Source organism: Callorhinus ursinus, unplaced genomic scaffold (assembly GCF_003265705.2).
Source record: "Callorhinus ursinus isolate GAN/ISIS: 27379988/994484 unplaced genomic scaffold, GSC_fseal_2.0 scaffold8, whole genome shotgun sequence".
Lineage (NCBI taxonomy): Eukaryota > Metazoa > Chordata > Mammalia > Carnivora > Otariidae > Callorhinus > Callorhinus ursinus.
Window position 1 is genome coordinate 71932501 of NW_027397070.1, and position 20670 is coordinate 71953170.

A 20670-nucleotide genomic window follows, 5' to 3' on the forward strand; every position below is an offset into this window, starting at 1 on the left:
ATGTGAGTGGGCGGCGGGGGTCAATGCCTGTCCCCTCCCCCGCCACCCTCGGGGAGTGCACCGCTGGTGTGGTCAACGGGCGCTGGCTTTGCTAGAGCACCGGCTTGTGTGGGCGCCGCCTGGGAGGGGAGGGCGGCCCCCACTCTGCGCTGGGGTCCTGCAGGCCAACCGTAAGGCACGTGGCTTTTGTGTCACATGTCCCAGCCACTCCAGCCACCCCAGGCCACTGCGCGGGTCGGATGTCGGATAGCCCCGGGCCGCTCAGGCCCCGCCCCCGCCCCACAGGCCCCGCCCCCGGACGGACCCGCCACCTCCTGGGGCACACCTAGCTCTCCGCGTCTCCCCGCCGCAAGCACTGCCCCCAGGCAGGTGGACGCCCGCCCCTCCCCGGGCTGCCCTCGGCGCGCCCGCCACCTCCCCTCGGTCCCCTCGGTCCTTTGGTCCCGAGATCGCATGGCGCGCGCGCTGGGGCCCGAGCGGCGGCTGCTGGCCGTCTACACCGGCGGCACTATCGGCATGCGGAGCGAGCACGGCGGTAAGTCTGCGGCCTGGGGGGGATGGGGTCGTTCTCATGCCCAGTGACCTTTCTCAGGTCTTGGCCCAGCACTGGGAGCCCTCTGGGGCCGCGCTCAGCGCCTCTCCCTGCGCTGTTGCCGGCACCCCTCAGCGCGGAGGCATGGGGGCCCCACGGGGCCCCGCGGCTTCTGCCCCGTCCCGGACAAACGAGGTGGTGGGCAGGTGCGTGACCCCGCCCCTTCCCCAAGGTGGCTCCTAGCTTCAGGGTTCCTGGCAGCTGCAGGCAACACACTTTGGGGGAGTGTGGGGGGCAGCAGGCGGCTTTGGGCAAGTTGCACATTTTGTCTCTGCCCCTGTGGCAGTGGCTGCTGCTGGGGGTGGGGGGCTGGGCCGGGGGGCAGGAGCTCGCAGGCCACCCCCGGCAGGGATGCGGGCAGCGGGGGCTGAGCACCTGCCGCGGGGGACCCGACGGGGTGGGGAGAGGAGGGCAGCACACCAGCATCCAGAATGTTCTGGCGTTCCCGGGAGAGTGGGGAGCTGCACGCAGCTTCCACAAAGGCCCCTCCTGGTTCCGTGATGTCCAGGCGGGCCAGCACGAACCCTCCGCCTCATGAGAGCAGCGGCTCCGACACCCCTGGCGCTTTCTTGGGGGCTCCGGCAGCTGCTTTTCCATCCTCTGTCCCCTGTGCGACACCAGTGGTCGCTTCGCACGTTCCTTGAGGGCCCACCCCCGTTCTGGGCTGCAGGACTCAGGCCTGTGTAGAGGGAGCCCCGTCCTGAAGGGGCTCAGGCACGGGGCCTGTGGCTGTCCACCCACCCCGGCACGGGCCCCCCCTGGGCTGCCGGGAGCCTGCCCGCTGTGTCTGTGCCCTCCGCCTCTCCCACCCAGTTAGTTGGTGGGTGACCTTCTGAAGCCTGGAGGCCCCAGTGGACACTCCACCTGCAGGGTGTGGCTGTGGTCACTCGACCCCCCAGGCCAGAGAGGGGCTGAATCGAACCAGCAACAGCACGTGATGGAGGTCACAGGGGCCTCGTGCTGAGGAGATGCAGGGCTGGGGGTGCTGCCAGGGCAGGAGGGCCCAGGGGCTGGACCGAGGTGGGACGGAGTGGGAGGGGCCGGGGTGGGGGGAGGCTGGGCCCAGAGAGAGAAGCTGCCCTGAGCCCACCCCGTACGCTGCCCCTCCAGGCATGGCACGTGGCCAGCTGCGATTCTGTTGAGCTCAACACATAGTTCCCAAGGGTCTGGGCTGCAGGGACAGGTGGACTCTGACCCTCCCCCCCCCAGCACGGAGCTGTGCTTCCCTGCCCTGGCTCTCCGGGGCAGCCCTGGGGCTCGCTCCCACGGGTGCTGCTTCTCTCAGAGGGGCTGCAAACTCATGTGTTCAGAAGGTGAGCTAGAGACCCTGACTCAAGAAAGAGGCTGTGGCGGGGGAGGGTCGGCTTCCAGACGGGAAAGAATCTTCCAGAAGCCTTGGAGCCTGCTATGGCCCTGGGGCCTTCTGGCCTGGTGGAGGTGAGGTCGGCAAGCACCTTCTTGTGCTTGGAGCAGCTCAGAGTGGTCAGCCAGTCCCAGCCGGCAAGGACGTGGGTCTTCTGAGCTCCGGCCCCAGGGCAGGGGCGCCTCTCCTGGGTTCCTGGCTTTGTGTTCCTCCTCCTGAGGGCTCTGCCTTTGTGAGGCTGGCTTTGTCCCCACGGCAGCTGCCAGCCCTCCCACTTCTTCAGGGAACCCGTGGCTTAAGCCCCAGAGGACAAAGGAGGAAGAGGCGTGGGATCTGGTCCCTGCTGTCGCTCTAGCATCATGCAAATCCTGACCCCCGGCCCTTGAGACCAGAGGGTCCTGGGGCCTGCTCTAGTGCGTGACTGGCTCACCGTGTTCTTGAGGGACATGCGTCTCCTGCTGGCTTTTTTGTCTAAAAGTGTGTGTGGCGTGGAAAGGTGTCCAGGGACCAGGGCAGCCCCAGGCCAGGGCAAGAACAAGATGGGGATGGATGGAGGAGCCAGGCCCCTGTCCTCTCCCAGCCCCCCTGGGGCTGTTGAACTCGGGACTCCAGGCCATTCCCCGGAGTTCTGATCTGAATCAGCATCAATGATTAACTTGCCCGGCGCTGCTGACGGGGCTCCAGCCTCGGGAAGGTGGCGAGGGGCGGCGAGGGGCGGCGAGGGCGCAGGCCAGCCACAGCGAAGCTGTTGGGATCGTCACTGTTGGCATTTCTGCATCTGGCAAACAGTGGCCTGCCTGGCACACGGCGCCACGTGTCCGAGCCCTGCCAGAGGTCAGGACAGCAAGCGGGGGGTGGAGGCCGCGGCAGCTAGGGACACCCCTTGACCCGTCCCGTCTCTGAGTTCAGCAAAGATGTCACAGGTCAAGGGGCATCATGAAAGGAAAGTCAGATGCTAACCCCGAGCCCAAGGCTGAGCAGCATCAGGGGCCTCCTCCTGCAGGCCGAGGAACCCAGGAGCCCCTCCCTGCACCCCCCCCACCCCTGCAGGCACTTGCGCACACAGCAGGGCGAGCAGAGCTTTGGGGCCAGGCATCTGCAGGTGTCGGGACAGTCCGGAGGGTCGCGGCGGGGGTGGATTCTGCAGCCAAGCCCTGTCGGCAGGGGCGACGTCCACAGCCTTTTGGTCACCAGAGTGGCACCGGAGCGCTCCGCCTGGAACTCCTTCCTGAACATGATTTCACATGCTCACAAGTTCCCAATTTGGGAGCCCAGGCTATAGGTGGTTCCAGGGGGACCTGTGGTCCTAGGGCGCAAACCGTCCCTTACGGAAGAGGGGTCTGGCAGGAGCTGAGCGGCATCCTCTGCCAGTGGCTGCCTGTCTCTGTGGCCCAAGGACGGCCATGGTCTGGTTTTATAGGGGCCCGGTGTGGGGGGCGGGGCTCGTTGAGAAAAATAATACAATTTACAGAATCAGAGTTCAGTGTGAAAGTGGACATTTACTTGGAATGATTAAGGAAATCATAACAAATCACCAGTTTTTTAAAAAGCCAAGAATGTCACAAAACCCAGAAAACTGTTTTGTTCATTAACTTGCTGACACTCTCTCGTGGCTGCCCCCCCCCCACCTACAACTCTTTTGGCTGCATGTTTCCCATTGCCGTTTTGGTATGACAACGCCGTGGCAGGATTTTGCAGAGAACAGAACAGGAGAACATTGCCTTTTCTTGGGCCACTTTGGCCTGTGCTGCCCACGTGCTCCCTGGGTGGGCACAGCGGGCTCCTGTCCTTGGGGCGGGGGAGGGACCTGTGGTCCTGCCCCTCCTCACCTTGCGGCAGCAAAACGTCCCTGGTCCCTGGCAGCCGCTGCCCCTCCCGACGGCTAGCAACGGCCTGGCTGTGGGTGGAGGTGACCAGCCACAAGGTATGCCTGTCCCATGAAACCCAAACCAAGTGGATCCCCACTTCACCTGCCCTGCACATGGATCCCCAGCTTTGCAGACACCCCCGCGCCACCCACCACAAGGAGCTACAGCGGACAGTGGCCGTGTGAGTTTCCCGGGGTGGTTCCCACAGCTGAGCAGGCGTGTGCTCCCCCGCCCCCACCAGTGCTGTAGGCAGGCGTCTGACCTCGGGCAGTGAGGGTCTGTCCTTCCCACTTCCTTGGCTGGGGCCACAGCGCAGCAGTCTCCGTGCCTCTTCCTGCCTGCTCCTTATGTGGCTGCCCCTCCACGTGTCTCGTCTCCCTCTGCTTCCTCTGAAAAGGACATGGGATTACTTGCGTAATCCAGGGTCATGTCCCCACCTCCAGACCCTTAACTCCATCACACCTGCGAAGGCTTTGCATTCAGGCCGCACTCACAGGTCCTGGGGATCAGGACGTGGACACCTCTGGGGAGTGCTTTTCAGCCTGCTGCGGCTGGGGTGGGGGAGTTTGGCGGCAGGATGGCGGGGTGGCTGTGAGCCTTGCTCCGTGCCCGGGATCTGAAGTTCTGTCCACGATGCTGGCAGGGCTGCTGAGTCTGGACCGTCATGGAGGCAGGCACATGTCCTGGTCATGCTTCGGGTGTCTTGGGAGTGTGGCCAGGCCGGCAGTTGTGTGCTGATGTCCCGTCTGTGTGCTCAGCCCCGTTGTCATGATGCTTCTCGCCCGTATGGTTTACTCCTGCAGCAAATGTGCATGCAGCTCCTGCTGGGGCTGCATGCGGGGGGGTGGGGCAGTGTTGTTCAAAATGCTCCCCTGGGGCTCCCCTCTGGCTGGGGAGGTGGCACCACAAACATCCACGAACAGCCATGGGGCCAGTGTGCCCGTGCTGGCTAGGGGGCTGGCGGGAGCTGGGGCCCGGGATTTAGCAGGTGGTTGTATGGAGGGGGTTTGGGGGCGGGGAGACAGCCTGAGCAAAGCAAGTGGGTGAGGAATGTGGACCCTGAGTTGGCCAGGCTTCTGACCCACAGACGCTGCGTGATAAAGTGGTGCTGCTTCCGTTCCCTACCTGTTTGGGGTCATGTGTTAAGCAGCCGCGGGAAACCGATAACGCCCACCCACACCGCCGGTGAGGTCACAGCCCGGCTGACACCTGAACCCTCCGCAAGTGGGAGGTGAGGAAGGGGTGCTGTTTTAATCAGCTGAGGAGCAGCGGGGCACAGATATGCCTGCTAGACTGTGAAGGCCAGGAGCGGCCGCCGCCCCTGGTCTGGAAGGTCTTACTTGTTTCAGTAAGGATGTTTCTCGAGGAGGGGGACCCCGTTGTCCTCGTCACTGTGTCCAGGGGCGCAGCACAGCCAGGCCTGTGGGAGATGCCCGGAGAAGTTAGCTGACCTGTCCAAGGTCATGGTGCTGGTAGCGAGCAGGGTGGAGAAGAAGGCCAGGACCTTGATGCCTGGGAGCCTCTGCCAAGGCTTGTTTCTAAGAAACACACCTGTAACCTTTCAGGGTTTTCCTAAAACACACCACTATTTCTGCCCAGTGCCTTAGATGCATGTTTCTGGGACATGGAGTCTGCAGGCAGAGGGCCTGCGCTGTGTTGTGCAGGGGTCGCACGCAGTCTGGTGAGGGAGTGAGGGCAGCTGGGCCTGGACATCAAGGACGGCTTCCTGGAGGTGGTGACCTGAGCTGGGGTGCAACACGTGCTGGGTTGGAAGGGGGATGGGTCAAGGGCTTGCAGACAGAGCCCACAGTATGTCTGCAGACCATTGTTACTGTGGGCATTCTGGGAAGTGGGGGAGGAAGCGTGGGTGTGTTGGGCTGCATTGTGAGAAAAGGTGGGAGACGGGGTGAACTGGTCCTCGATAGAGTGGCCGGAGCCCCTGGCAGGGCCTCTGGAGTTGTCACACTGGCTCCACCGCAGGAAGCTACCAGGTCCAGATGCAGAATAGCTGCCCATCCTCCCCAGGGCCCCGGGCCCTGTCCCCCCCAAACCCCTGGCTCCTGCCCGGCCCTGGCCCCCAGCATGTTGGGTAAATGTCCTGATGAGGAGGGAGGAGCCAGCGGTTATAGGAGTCGGCAGTGGCTGTGGGCCCCTGACCCCACACTGCCCCCAACCCGGATTCTGCCTACAGTGCTCGTCCCTGGGAGTGGCCTAGCCGCTGTCTTGAGGACACTGCCCATGTTCCATGATGAAGAGCACGCCCGGGCCTGTGGCCTTCCTGAGGACACGCTGGTGCTGCCGTGAGTGTGGGCTCCGTGGGGTCCCAGGTGGGGATGACGACCGGCCGTCGTCGGGGTAGAGCTGTCCTGAGACGGGATGGCACCTGCACGGTCTGTGGAGCAGGCTGTGGTCACTAATGTCCTCTGATGCTTTCATGGCTTTAGAGCTGACCAACAGCCCCCTTTCCAGGGGGCCTCGGACTCCCACCACCTTGGCTGTCCCCAGCCACGTGTGGACGCAAGCCCGTCAGGAGAGGCAGGGGCTGGCCCCAGGTGCCCCAGGTGTCCCTGCCTCCCCCTAGTGTAAGGTCCCTCTGTTCCTCAGTTCTTGACCAACTCTGCCTGGTGCCCGTCACGGCTGTCAGGCATCCTGGCCCCTGAGCTCCCTCCTGCCAGAGATTCTCCTCCCGAGGTCATCTCCACCGAGGGCCAGGCCCAGCCTCCCTCTCAGAGATGGCAGCCGGTCCTGGCCCATCCTTGACCCCCCTGAGGACCAAGGTCCCTGTGCCTGGGGACTCCGGGGGAAGGGAGGCCAGGCCCTGTACTGGGGATGCTGAGAGATATGCAGAGCCCACGGAGAAGTCCCTGGGTGCAGGGGTCAGCAGGGTGGGGGGAACGGAGCCGGCAGGGGGAGGAAGGGGCAGAGCAGGAGCCCTTGTTCTGCCTCCCGCAGGCCCGCCAGCCCCGCGCAGAGAGTCACTTACACGGTGCTGGAGTGCCAGCCCCTCTTTGACTCCAGTGACATGACCATCACTGAGTGGGTTCAGATTGCCCAGACCATCGAGGTAGTTGGGGAGTGTGGGCGGGGCTGGGGTTGGGGTGGGGACGGGGCGTGCGGTGGGGCTGAGAGTGGGTGGGGCTGTGGGTACTGGGCGGGGCTGGGAGTGTGTGGGCGGGGCTGGTGGGCGGGGCCGGGCCAGTGCTGCAGAAGCACGGCCCTGGGGTCTGTGGTGGTGGGGTCGACCTGCCTGGCCCAAGACTTGGGAGCATCAGGAAATGGCAGCTTCAGGAGAGTGTTGGACCCTCGGGTTACACCTCAGCTGCAAAGCTCCTGAGGTCCTTTCCCCCGTGCAAGCAGAGGGTGGGCAGTGAGGGCCATGTCCACTTCCCTGGTGAGGAGATGTCCTGGACAGCCGTCCTGGTTAGTACCCTGGGCTGGGATGCTCGCCGCTTCCCTGAAGGTTGACAGGGAAGGCCCACTGTGCTTCGCCCACTCTTCTCTGTTCACCCCACCCCGAAGGTAGGGACTTAGTGGATTTGGGGCCCATAAAAGGCACAGAACCGTGTGCAGGTCTCGTTTCCCTGCTGCCAGAGGACCCCTCCGTCAGCCTTCCTCTCTGTTCTGCCCAGCCTCATCATCACCATCCCCCTCACGCACAGGCCTGGCCCCGTTACCTGACTGCCCCCCACCCCTCCCTCCCCCACTTGCCTCTACCACCTTCTCCAGGCCCAGTTCTCACTTGCCTCCCTTAAGAAGCCTCAGAGGCTCGTCACACAGGCTCCCCTTCTCTGCAGCTGGGGGCTGGCCCCAGCTACATGCCTGTGATCTTCTGCCCTGGGGGGAGAGCAGCGCCTGGGCCGCATCCCCTCTTACTGTGAGCAGGACAATACGTGGTCCTGGGCTTGGTCCTTAAGTCCCTGAATGGGCCCACTAGCTGACAGTGGGCATGTCCGTGGCCACAGTCTGGGGCAGTCTCCCTGGTGTGCGGCCAGCAGCGCCCTCTGCCCGGGGCCTGACAGCTTTGCTGAGCTCCCAGGACTGCTCTTCTGGCCTCAGTGTCCAGCCGCGTGCAGACGCAAAGGGCCTTCGGGGCCCTGGTGGCCCCGCCTGTAGCAGTGCCCCGTGTGGCCAGCAGAGGGTGCCCCAGCCCGCCACACGGCTCAGCATCCGCAGTTCCAGGTACAGCCTGGCTGGGTCTTTCAATGGGCTGCCAAGGATGGTCCCCTCAGGAGGGGCTGGCCCCTTTGGTTCCCAGAATTGTGCCCTTGGCTGCCCTCTAGGTGGTGGCCAGAGGATGTTCTTGCAGCGATGGCCAGCATGCCTGGGAGGCCTTCTAGCCTTTGCAGCCTGGAAGGACTCTTCCCCATGTTTGCCCGCCAGCGTCCTGCCCTCCTGCCATATTCTGTTCCAGCCAGCCTCCCAGATCACCTGCCAGCTCCCAGCACCAGCTGTGCCTTGTGCCCTTTGCTGTGTCCACGCCTGGCCCTCCCGCTGGGCCATGGGCTCACAGGCTCACTCACCCCTGCAGACACCTGCCCTGGAGGCAGGGGTCACACAGCAAGAGGCCCTCCAGGAGTCCTGAGCTGAGTTCTGGTGTAGTCCTCCAACTGACCAGTGCTCTTGGGAGCCCTGACTGGGCATCATTTGGGGGAGAAGCTGGCCAGAAGTCTAGAGCAGACCTTCTGATCCTAGGGGAATGTCCGGAGACCCCCATCTCCCCCAGGCCCGTGGGTGTCGTGCAGTCAGGAAAGGAAGCTGTCCTGGGTGTGGGGAGAGCAGGGAGGAGTGAGTGGGACTCCAGGCAGGGACTTGCTTTCCAGAGAGTGTCCTCCTGGCCAGCAGTGACCAAGATCCCACCAGTGCCTCCCCGACTCCCTCCCTGTGCATCTGGGACCCTTTCCTCTCTTTGCCTGGAGGGGACCGGCTAGCCACCGGTCCCCGGGAAGAGGCCCATCCCTGGGAGGAGGCCTGCCTAAGCTTGCTGCCTCTGCAGAGACACTATGGGCAGTACGACGGCTTTGTGGTCATCCACGGCACGGACACCATGGCCTTTGCAGCCTCTGTGCTCTCCTTCGTGCTGGAGAACCTGCAGAAAACCGTCATCCTCACTGGCGCCCAGGTAATGTCCCAGGCCGGCTGGTGGGCATGAGGGCCTTCCCGAGGCCACAGGGTGAGTCAGCACTCGGGGGGACCCAGGCCAGACCCCGGGCCTCTTTCCAGTCCCGCGGCTCCCTGAGGCAGTGCTTGTTGCTTGGCGCTGGCCGGCCAGGCTGGGCGGTGCCTGGGTCCTGCCGGTGCCCACTCTGCTATCCCAGGGTGGGCCCGTGGCCTGCCGTCAGCCTTGTCCAGCTGCCCTGTCTTTGTCCCTCTCTTCATGCCTCCCCCCAGGTGCCCATCCATGCCCTGTGGAATGATGGCCGGGAGAACCTGCTGGGGGCCCTGCTCATGGCCAGCCAGTACGTGATCCCTGAGGTACCCTCCCCCTCCCTGGAGTGGGGGGTGGGGGGGGCCTGTCCTCAGGAGCACAGGCGAGGGGCTGGGGTGGGCTCTCAGGTGGGACATGCGGGGGAAGAGTCAGGTGGGGTTTTAAAGATGTGCCTTTCGCCTTACGAGTGACATACGCTGTCACCATAGAGAAACGCGGAAAATAAAGCGGAAGGAAACAAAGCCACCCACGTTTCACTTCCCGGAGAAGCTGCTGTTAACAGCATATGCTGTGTTTTCTTCCAGATTGTGTATCTTGCTTTTTTTAAGATTTTATTTATTATTTGAGAGAGAGAACACATGTGCCCGAGTGGGGGGAGGGGCAGAGGGGGAAACAGGCTCCCCGCTGAGCAGGGAGCCCCAGCCAGGACCCCGGGATCATGACCTGAGCCTCAGGCAGATGCTTCACCTACTGAGCCAGCCAGGCGCCCGCAGATTATGTATCTTATACGTGTTCACGTTATCCGTAGGTGTTCATGGAAGTTTCTATAGAAGTAGACTGTACCGAGTACAGTTGCGGAGCTGTCTTTCCCTATTCAGCACTCCCACTTCGTGTGGGGGCATGGGGGAGACCTTACAAGACCCCCTCACATTGCAGGGGAGCCCGTGCTGGGAGGTGGGCACCCCCCGTGGGGGGGCATCCCCAAAGTGCGGTGCCCACTGTCTCCCTGCCACTGTGCCCCCTGCCCCTCCCCAGGAGAACAGCTCGAGAGTGGCTGGAAGATGCGGGCAGAACTAGAACCCCCACCCCTGAGCTCTGGAGCAGGGCTGCTGGGACCCTGCCACTGTGGGGAGGGAGGGGTCTCTCTCTACACCCTTGGGCTGAGTTCACAGGGGCTCCCTGGGAAGCAGGGGTGGGGGCAGTGGGCAGGTGGGAAGGGAGGCGTGGCAGGGCCCAACTCTCCCCAGGCCCCTGCGGGGTGGGGGGCAGGGTGGGCAGGTGTGCTGCTGGGGCAGCCATCTGCAATGTCTGTGGGCCATTTGCAGTGGGTGCTCTGCGGATGGCAGGGGGGGCAGCTGGAGGGCACAGGGGCTCCCCAGGGCTGAACCACTGCCCCTGCCCTCCCCTGCAGGTCTGCCTGTTCTTCCAGAATCAGCTGTTTCGGGGCAACCGAGTGACCAAGGTGGACTCGCGCAGGTTCGCGGCCTTCTGCTCCCCCAACCTGCCCCCTCTGGCCGTTGTGGGTACCGACGTCACAAGTAAGCCCGGCAGGGAGCAGGGCCAGCAGACCAGGGCTCCTGCCCTGGGGTTTGTGCAGAGAGCTCGGGCTGGGAAACTGTGTCTGGGGTTGAGGAGCATCCCCCTAAATTGGGAACGAGCACAGGGCTCTGTTCTGCCCTGGGCTGCCAAGTCAGGGGCTGCTCCAAGAGGGTGGCCTGCGTGGGCCACCAAGGTGGGGGGGTGTCCCAGCAGGTAGCCCCAGCTCAGGCCCTGGGGATTGACCCAGAGGAGGAGCAGGTTTGGGGGACCTGCCCTTCATGTGTCCCCACGCCCTCCCCCCAGCCACGTGACCCTGAGCCCAGGAGTCCCTCTCTGTGACCATCTGTGACCCTGCCACACACCCAGGGGGATGTGGTTCCTGTGTTGTGATGTCCTCCCTGGGACTTCCCGGGAGTCCTCTGCCTCCTGGACCTGGCAGGCAGCCCAGCCCCTAGGGAGCCCCTTCCCTTCCCTGCCTCTGACCTTGCTCTCAGCCAGGACTGCTGGCCTGGAGCTCGGGCCTCACTGACCCCGGGGGGGAGTCATTCCCAGGGCTGCCATCTCTCCACCTGGGATGTCTGCCCTCCTGCCGTGTCCCCAGTGTGTCCTGGCTTCACTCTGGGTCCACAGTGGGCATAACCAGCTCCTCCACTCCCACTGCCTGGTGACTGAGGGCAGCCCCCACGTCTGCCCGGTGTCGTTTCCTGACTGAGCTGGGAGGTCCTGCGCCTTATGTTGGCCTGGGCATCTGTCCCCACCCCACCAGCTGTGGGATCCAGTCCCAGAGACCCTGTGGGGGGCGAGGGGTTGCAGGGCCTGGCAGGACCAGCCTTCCTCTGGGGAACTTCAGGGCTTCGCAGCCCTGCTCCAGGTGGGCCCACCACGGCATGGGGAGGCGGAGCTGCTTCTGCGGGACTTGGGGCTCGGGAACCCAGCACCAGCAAGACCAAGGTGGCTCTTCTGCTTGGACTGCTGGCTTCCGCCCGGGGCCCGGGCCCATGGGGGCTGTTCCAGGAGACGGGCCCTGGAAGAGCCCTTTGGGGTCTCCTGGTGCAGCAGCCTCCATGCCCCCAGAAAGAGGAACAGATCAAGACCAAGGGAGGAGGGGGCTGTGGGTGGGCCTTGACTTCCCAGGGCCGGGAGTTTCCTGGGATGCTCCGGCACAGGCAGGGTCTCGGGAGCGCCAGGCCGGGCCAGGCAGGGGTGCAGGGCAGGAGCCTTTCTGGGAAGGCTGCTGATGGGGACTCAGCAGGGAGGCGCTCTGGCCGGCACAGCTGGGCTATCCGTGGAGAGCAGATAATGGGCAGGCTGATCCTGTAACTCTGAAAGCCCCCAGTGCCTTTGGATCCGCACAGGACACACAGACGTGGGAATGCCGGCGTGGCGATACACAGGACCTGGCTGACCCCTGGGTCCTCTGCCAGGCAGTTGTGGGGCCGCGGCAGGCCAGGGCAGCAGGAGACCAGAGGGTGGGCCATCGAGGCGGGGAGGGCCACATGGCAAGGTGTTGGCTCAGCGCAAGCCCTGACTCCCATTCTGATGGTCTTATCCTGCCCCCACCCCCCTATCTGCAGGTGCCCACCAGGACTTGTAAGACAGCCCACATGCCCAGGGCTCCAGGGGCCAGGCGGGGCTCCACCTGCTTGCTGAGGGTGCCCCAGGGAGGTGGTGCATGCGCCGGGGCGGGCAGGCAGATCGGCTTCCTTGCCATGGGGGGTGGCAGTGCTCAGGCCCTCCCTCCCTGGTGCCGGCCGGCTGAGGAAGGAAGGGTTGGGCGGCTGCTCTGCAGGCCTGGTTCTCCCCGGTGGGGACTGAGTCACGCTTCATCCGGGGCTCAGGAGCGGAGCTTCTGGGGATGCACCGGGCTGGCAGGCGCAGAGCCGCTCCGTGTGGACAGCAGGGCTCTGTCTGTGCTGCTCCGGGCCCGGGCAGGCCACAGGGCAGCTTGTGCGTGCAGGGCTGAGGCCGGCCCTGAGGGGAGAGGCCACCCCTGGAGCCCCGGGCTGGGGACCCCAGAAGGATGGCTACCTGCTGGCGGGTGCCTGGTGCGCTGCGGAGTGTGGGAACGTTTGGCCTGGCCTGCCCCAGTGGCTGTCAGGCCCCCAGGCCGGTTAGGCACGTGGTGCTGAGTAATGCCAGGCTTTGCCCAGGATGTGGCTGGCTGGCGGGGGGTGGGGGTGGGGGGGCACTGGGGAGGGGCCGGGGCAGAGGGGGGTGGACAGTGCCTGGGCTAGCAGGGGCTCCCCCACTCTCCTGCTGGGGGTGGCCCAGCCGGAGCCACCCTCTCCTCGTGTTACTACTTCCCTTTGTGAGGCTGTCATAGACGGAGGCTTGGGGGTCAAGAGGGGCTGTGGGGACACACAGAAGGTCCCAGGGGCCTTCTGTGCGGAGGGCGGCTTGGTCTCCCACAGTGAGGGTCGGGGGTCTGCGCGGGGAGCTGGCCCGGGCTCGGTGCGCCCCAGGCTGCCATCCCTGCTTCCTCTCTCGGCTCCGGGGGGGCGGCAGGACCTGCGGCTCCATGGGCTGTCAGGGGCCTGGTCCAAGCATGCAGGGAGGGGGTCGTGGGCTCTCTTTGTCTCTGCAAACCCCCCTCTGTGGCCATAACTCCTGCAGCTGGCAGCAGCCCCCCCTTGCCGGCTTATCTGCACGCCCAGATGGGGCACACGGCCCTAAATTAAAGGATGCCTCTCACTGCTGATGGATGCTGCAGGCCCCCTCCTGCCGCCCATCCCCCGGCACTCCCTCGGATGCAGCACGAGAGGGCAGCGTGTGTCCGGAATGTTCCCTGGTTTATTATCTCCCATGAATTGCTCTGGTGGCAATAGCAGGAGGCCTGGAGGCTTCCACCCCCCCAACCCCAGGGTGAGGGTAGGGAGGAACCCTGGACTAGGGTCCTGGAGACGCCCCTACCCACTATTCTCCTGGCTCTACACACTGGATGGGCAGCCTCAGTGGCCCTTCCCCACTCTGGGCCTCAGTTTCCCTGTGCTGGATATGGTACCCGCTACCTCAGATAGGCTCTAATGGTCAGTGCCAGTGGGGCCATCGACACCCGGCCACTGCCCCCATCGGGGCTGTGCCCGGGATTGAGAGAATGGGGTTCTGTGCTGGGCTCGGGGGTCCTCAGGGCTCGGAGGTGAGGCCTGCTGCCCAGCCCCACCTCCAAGAGTGATGCAAGAAGGTGGGGGGGGGGCCTGTGCTGGCCTGGTCCTGGCAGAGCAGTGACCTTCTGACCCCTGGGGACACTGGCCTTCTGGGGCCCCGAATATCTGGCCCTCCACTTTCCACAGGGTGTGGGGGGTAGGCCTCTGAGACTTTGGGGTGAATCAGAGGGAGGCTTTCTTTCCCCAGAGCTGAGGGCTCCGGAAAACTCGCTCGTTTCTTTCTTCATCTTCTCTTTCATTCTTTGACTTGCGGGGCTGTGGGCGAGGTGGGTCAGGGGCAGGCGAGGCTGGCTGGACAGACTTCTCCCGGGACGCAGGACGGCACACCGCGTGCGGCTCTGCAGGCGTGCTTCCAGGGCCGCGGGCGCTCTGTTCTTGCTCCTGGAACGCCTTTCCTCCACCTTCCCTGCACACTTCCGTGCGGTCCCTGCACACTTCCGTGCGGAACCTGCACACTTCCGTGCGGTCTGCTAGACTCAGGCGCCCCTGTCCCTGAGGGGTCCTGCTTGTGCCCTGGGCTCCAGGCACAGGCTGGGGCTGCACCCCTCCGAGGACCTGGGAGCTGAGGGCGGGCGGGAGTTGCGTCGGGAGCGGGGCTGGAGGAGCCCGGCGGGGGTCCTGGCTGAGCAGTGGCCCACACGTCCCACACGTGCTCCTCTGCCCTCACAGTCAACCGGGAGCTGGTGAGGAAGGCCCGAGGGAAGGATCCGCTGGTGGTGCACAGCAGCATGGAACGGGACGTGGGCCTGCTGCGCCTCTACCCTGGGATCCCCGCGGCCCTGGTAGGGACCCGCCCCAGCCCTGCACGTCCCGCACGCTTTCCACGCACCCCGTGGCTCCCCGGTGCCCGCCTGCCCATCCTGCCCCTCCCATCACCCACCCCACCGCAGGCCTGGGCACGCAGGGACAGCGACTGCACGAAGCCCCTCAGCTGTCAACGGCCAAGGCTGACCCTTTTGGGGCTGAACCCGCACATGTCCCCAGGACCTCCAGCCCCTCCCTTGCCTCCTCAGCTGAGGCTTCAGGGCCCATCTTAGCCTCTTTGCAACGTGGGCTTGACCCTGCAGATGCCGGATGCCGGTGGACTCATGGCGCCTGGTCCAGGGCTCTGCCGGGGCCGATGGGGGTCGATGGGCTATGGCCCCGAGACTGCTCTTTCTTGTGGCTGCCTTGGCGGGCGTCTGTTTGCTCCCTGCTGGTGACCCCTCAGCCACGAGCTGCCATGGGGGGGGGGCACAACGCCTGACTCTGTCCTGCCTTGTGAATTGGGCTCAGATGCCGTGTGGCCCCTCACATAGAGGGTGTCTGAGCTACAGCAGGCTGGGCATCGCTAGGGTCAAGTGCGGGGGGCTGGGTGCCAGCCTCAGAGGCACTGCTGGGCTGCAGGGAGCTGGGCCTGCAGGCACCTCAGCTGAGGACACTTCTGCACTGTGACCAGCCGGGCATGTGGACAGAGGTGGCTTCACGGGGACGTCCCCACACATAGGGTGGGACTTGGCATGGGCTGCCCCTGAGCTCTGGGCCGCAGTCTGTGAACTGGGATCTGATCCCCTCAGAGGGCACTAGGGACAGGCAGGGACGTCTTTTCACCGTGTGTCCCCTACTCCTCTCGGGCTGGGCCTAGGACAGGTGTTCCACAGCACACGGTGCGTGAGTGAGGCGGACCCAGCCCTGCGGAAGGCCAGGTCGGAAAGATGGGCCTTCTAGTTCCAGTGAACAGGCACGGCCTTCCCAGAGACTGGACCCAAGATCTTGCTGGACGCTGCTCCCGCTGGGAGGAGCCCCAGGACCACACGCACCAGGACCGCAGGCCCCCACCCCCGCTTGTCCTTGGGGGCTCTGGGTCCTTCGCAGGCTGAGGATCTGTGATGGCCTTTCCTCGCAGGCCCCTCCGAAGGCAGAGACCCTCAGAGAGGCATTCTGTGGGCTCTGGGGTGGGACTATGTGGCCTGCCTGGCTCAGGCGGCCTCTGGACGCTGGCTCTTGGGTGGGACCCCGGGGTTTTCAAGGGAGGCCTGATCAGGGGAGGACTGGTCCTGCACATAAGGGCCCAGGAGCTGTCTCTGGTGGGGGGGGGCGCTGGACAGGGAGCCCATATGCAGCGCTCTCCCCACCGGGCCAGTCCTGGCCTGAGGAGGCCTTAACATTTGCCGTAGCCAGCGGTTGCGGCACGAGGCTGCCGTGTTCTGGGAAAATCATGCTGCGGCTGTGAAGTCCCAGGCTGGTTTCTCGTGAGATTTTCAGAACGCCCTATAGCTGGGGAAATGAGGAGCCATGGAGCTGGCCCCACAGGAGGACAGACGCTGGAGGCTGGCTGTTGCCAGTCTCCGTGGGCTCCTGGGCTGTGGGGGCAGGGCCTGCTGGTGGCAAGCTTTGGCCTGCGGTGGGTCTTGGTGTCCAGTCTCCCCATTCTTGCGTGTCTACCAGGGACAGGTATGCAGTCACCTTTGGCCTTTGCTGGAGAAGCACTTCTGGTGAGGGGTGAGAGCTCCCGCGGGGGGCACTGCCAGGTGGCGAGGTGCTCCTGCCTGCCTTGAAGGCCTGCCCTGGGCCAGGGGCTCAGCCCTTGCACCCTCACCTGTATGGCAGAGTCATGGACAGATATAGGCCCTCTGGGCCAGGCCTTCTGGTGCCTGGCACAGGGCACTGCTGAGCTGGGAAGCTGTGTCCCTCCGTGGGGCCCATCCGTGGGTGGACCCAAGGCCCTGTCATCTGTTTACCGAGTGGAGCCTTGTAGGCAGGCAGGATGTGGGGGCGGCACCCCTGGCTGACTTAGAGCCCTATATGTGTGTTCAGCTGTGGGGCACTTCCCCCAAATACTGCCTTGCTGGGGGCATCCCCTGCTGTGTTTCAGACAGGGCAGGGCGAAGGGGCTGGACAGAGGGCCACAGGGCTAGGAGCTGTGTGGAGGGGGCGTTCTGATCGTGGCGTGGCCACACCGACCACGGCCTTCAAGTCTTGAAAGGGGACCAGGTGTCTCTCCAGGAGAACGAGGTGGGGAGCAGACCCTCACGGCTCTCCGTGTGGCCTGCTCGGGGCCAGGACATCCTGGGCTTGGACAGCAGCCTGGGCTGCATATGCCGTGGCCGAGCGAAGGTGCGGGACAAGCCTGTGGGTTCCCACTGCTGGAGCAAGAGGCCAAGACCCCCCCCCCACCCGTGTCTCGGCCCCACAGGTCCGGGCCTTCCTTCAGCCGCCCCTGAAGGGCGTGGTCATGGAGACCTTCGGCTCGGGGAACGGGCCCACCAAGCCGGACCTGCTGCGGGAGCTCCAGGCCGCGGCCGAGCGGGGCCTCGTCATCGTCAACTGCACTCACTGCTTGCAGGGCTCCGTGACCTCTGACTACGCAGCTGGCATGGTGGGGGCGGGGAACCAGGCCCTGGAGGGGGAGGGCATGGGCCCTGTGACCCTGCACCCCATTTCCTGCCCGTACCCCTTTCCCCACAGGCCATGGCAGGAGCGGGCATTGTCTCCGGCTTCGACATGACATCGGAGGCCGCCCTGGCCAAGCTGTCCTATGTGCTGGGCCAGCCTGGGCTGAGCCTGGACGGCAAGAAGGAGGTGCCCCTCGGGCTGTGGGTGTGGGGACACGTGTCACAGGGCTCCTGAGGGCATGGCGAGGGGTGTGACTTGGGCAGACGGTGGGGCCCAGCCCAGTGGGGTGTGTGCCTAGATTGGAAGGGGGGCAGGGGTGCAGGGCCTCCCCGTTGGGGGAGAGGACCAGCTCTGGGGCCTGGGCTCCCTCCACCCCTTGCTAACCCCAAGCTCAGACTACCCACTCTTCCACTGTCTCAGGGAGCCGTGGTCTGGCACAGGCCGAGGCTCCTCAGACTGCTCCCAGGATAGCCCCTTGTCCTGCAGCCTTCCCTGGGGGGCCTCAGATGCAGCCAGCCCGGGCAGAGGCCACGGGGTCCTTGGGAGACGCGGGGCTAGTGGGATGGAGGGTGGGGTGGGCCTGCAGGGACCTGGTTGGGGTCAAGCTCGGGCCTGGGGGATGGAGCTTGAACTGAGGGGTTTCGGGCCCAGAGCAGCCCTCACTGCCTGCCCTGGGGGTGCCTGGTCTGGGAGGTTGGTCGGGCTCCTGGGCTCCAAGCATCCCTGGCTTGCTGTGTTCTCCTCCCTCAGCTGCTGGCCAGGGACCTTCGGGGGGAGATGACGCTGCCCACTGGGGCCGAGCGCCGGCCTTCACTGAGTTGCAGTGCGCTGGGCCGGGGGATTGCCCAGCTCCTCACTCTGAGCCAGGTATTGCCCAGTGTGTGGGGGTGTGTGCACGGGGGCCTGAGGGGCGGCTCCCCGCTAGACACGCTGGGCACCAGCCACGGCCGCCACCATTCCAGCGTGAGCAGGAGACCGCCAGGCATGGCCTGGTTCCCGGCCCAGGTGGAGGGCTTGGGTCCACAGCAGGGATGACTTGCGAGAACTCAGCGTTCAGGTAGGGAGCAGCACCTGGGGAGCAGCTGAGACAGTTGAGCGGAGTCTTTGCAGCACGTGGACAGCGGGCAGAATGTGACCCCATCACCAGGGGGGCACGTAGGGGCATCCAGCGGCTGCGCTTGGCTGGGCTGGGCCTGCTGCCTGCCAGTCTTGGCCCCAGGTGCCATGTGGCCGGTGAGGGGGGGGCAGCCTGCGGGGTGGGCACGCTGTCTGTCCTGGGTGCTGGAAGGAGAGGGAGCTGGGGTCTTCCTGCACCTGCGGGGTACAGCCCCTTGGGACTCCCCCTTCACCCTCCCAGCAGGGGAGCTGAGGTCCTACTTCAGGGTCTGGGGTCTGGGGTTGAGGCCGGGCTAGGCCCACGGCAGTGATGGGGGCCTCCCGGTGCCCCACTACACAGCCCCCTGTGGCTGAGGCGTCCGGGGCCTGGCACCCCCGTGCTCCCCGGGGTCACGCCATATGTGGCAGTTTCCCCCCTGCGGGGTGGGGTGGGTGGATCCACCATGGACAGCTGCGGTCATGTTCACTGCCACGTGCCAGGGGCAGGCCACGGTCGGACCAAGAGGCTGGGATGTGTGGCCTGTTACTACGGTGGCTGTGTCGGGCCTGATAGCTCAAGGGATGAGGCCGACGGGCAGTTGCTTTGTGGTCAGGCCGCGCCGGCGCTGCGGGGCTGAGGGTGGGCTGGGCCGCGTGTGGGGCCGCCTGCGGGGCCTCTGCTGGCATTCCCGGCCCTCTGGCGTCTTGGGGAGCTCCTAGATGACCACGGCATCCCTGGGGCTGGGGGCAGCAGCCTGTAGGAGCTCTGTCCGGGGAGGAGTGCCCTTCTTTCTAGGTGAGGGGACCAGCCCCCCTTCCTGTGCTCCCCCGAGTGGGCACCTTGTTGTGAGTCTGTCTCTGCATCCTCAGTGGTGGTGGCCACGGCTGAGGAGTTGGATCTCAGCGGGTGGGTGGCGTGCCCTGGGGCACACGGCTGGGAAGGACGGAGCCGGACGGTGGTCTCGGGTCCCCTGGGGGCAGAAGTGCTGAAGACCCCAGGGTGCCGTTGTCCTCCACCCAGGAGGCCGATGCCGTACGGGATGCTCTGATGCCGAGCCTGGCCTGTGCTGCGGCCCACGCGGGCAACCTGGAGGTGTTGCAGGTGCTTGTGGAGCTGGTGAGGCCCCCGCCCCTCCTTGGGGACCAGCCCCAGCCACGCCACTCCCTGGGGGGGGTGGGGGGAGGCAGGCAGGACAGCCTTTCCCTGGGGCCCTGCTCTGCCAGGCCGGGCAGCCAGCTGGCCGGCCGCCGAGGGGCGCGCAGGGGCGGTGCTAGGCCCCACTCCCGGGGTGCACCCTGATCCTGCCCAGCCCTCCCTCAGCAGGTGACAGGCCTTTGCGTCGCCCCAGGGCAGTGACCTGAGCCTAGAGAACTTTAACGGTCAAACTCCTCTGCACGCGGCCGCCCGGGGAGGCCAGGCCGGGGTGGTCAGCATGCTGCTGCGGGGAGGGGTGCACGTGGGCCCCCGGGACGAGGACGGACTGAGCCCGCTGCTGCTGGCCGTGAAGGGCAGGTACCTGGGGCGCACCGCAGCGGGCGTGCAGGCTGGGGCGCCACGTGGGGTGGGCCTGCGTAGAGCCGCCTGAGAGACGGCTGCCGGTTAGCCTGTGGTGACCCAGCTTGCTCGGCAGAGCTGGGCGGGGCCAAGGACTCTGCTTCCTAGAGCCTTACCCGCCCCCAGCCCGGCTGGGCACAGGGCCTGGGCAGCCAGCAAGCAGGGGGCTGGAAGGACAGGCACTGGGGCCTGAGGATGCCCCCTGTCCTCTGCTGGGGCAGCCCGTCTCCTAGCCCCGACCCCCAGTCCTGCTGGCATCTCTCCGAGGGCCGGGCCTTACCGGCTCTGGCCAACAGTGGAAATTCAGAGCAGATGGTCACAAGGTGGGCAGGGCTCGGAGGGAGCTTGGTTCAATATTCTAGGGGCTTCTAACCTTATGGGACATGGAACTTGCCGGGAAGACCTCATGGGTGGGGTGGGACCCCTCTGTGTCTCCTTCCCCGTGGCCCACCTGGAAGCCCGGAGCAGTGTCAGATACAGAGTGTGTGCGTGCGTGCGCACCTGAACATGGGTGTGAGAGCTCGTGTGTGTGTCTGGGAGGTCACAGCTCTTGTGTTTAATCCTTTGTTGGCTTACTTAGTGTCTACAGCAGTCCCCAGGCCCCCCGCTTCTTCTTGGGGATCTATTTCTCCCTGGGGGCACTCAGCCTGCCAGTGAGTGCTTGCAGGTCTCATGGAGAGAGGCTGAGGGTGTGAGAACCTGGGGTGGCCAGACTGTCAGGCTCAAGTCCTGGGTGCCCCAGCGGTGTGCGCCCTGGGGTGGGCATGTCAGCCCCGGTGAAGAGAATGATGGGTAGCACTCTCTTCGCTGGACTCTTGCTCTTGTGAGCACAGGGTCAGAGGGTTCCCAGGGTGGGGGTGAAGGGCTGGAGTGATCTGGCTGCAGATTCCAGGTATGAGTCCTTGGGCGTGGGTGGAGAATGATGAGCTCACCACCCCGGTCCCACCCCCTCATCCCTGACCGCCCCCCCCCC

General features: G+C 65.3%; 1 protein-coding gene across 8 annotated transcripts in view; it reads left to right on the top strand.

Moving 5' to 3' along the window:
• The first annotated feature begins 351 nt into the window (after positions 1-351).
• The window catches only part of ASPG (asparaginase), a 24609-nt gene continuing 4290 nt past the window's right edge, over positions 352-20670 (top strand). For 6 of the 8 annotated variants that reach the window (XR_012379201.1, XR_012379202.1, XR_012379203.1 and 3 more), the window contains exons 1-12: positions 352-535; positions 6015-6123; positions 6776-6887; positions 8817-8942; positions 9212-9295; positions 10381-10507; positions 14342-14454; positions 16848-17030; positions 17120-17233; positions 17798-17914; positions 19164-19259; positions 19492-19655. Coding sequence is in view for 4 of the 8 variants with exons in the window: in XM_073895952.1 (XP_073752053.1) it covers positions 454-535; positions 6015-6123; positions 6776-6887; positions 8817-8942; positions 9212-9295; positions 10381-10507; positions 14342-14454; positions 16848-17030; positions 17120-17233; positions 17798-17914; positions 19164-19259; positions 19492-19655 (1427 nt within the window). In the remaining 4 variants the exon portion in view is untranslated. The remainder of the gene's footprint in view (positions 536-6014; positions 6124-6775; positions 6888-8816; positions 8943-9211; positions 9296-10380; positions 10508-14341; positions 14455-16847; positions 17031-17119; positions 17234-17797; positions 17915-19163; positions 19260-19491; positions 19656-20670) is intronic. The other 2 variants (XM_073895953.1, XM_073895954.1) reach the window with 2 other exon arrangements.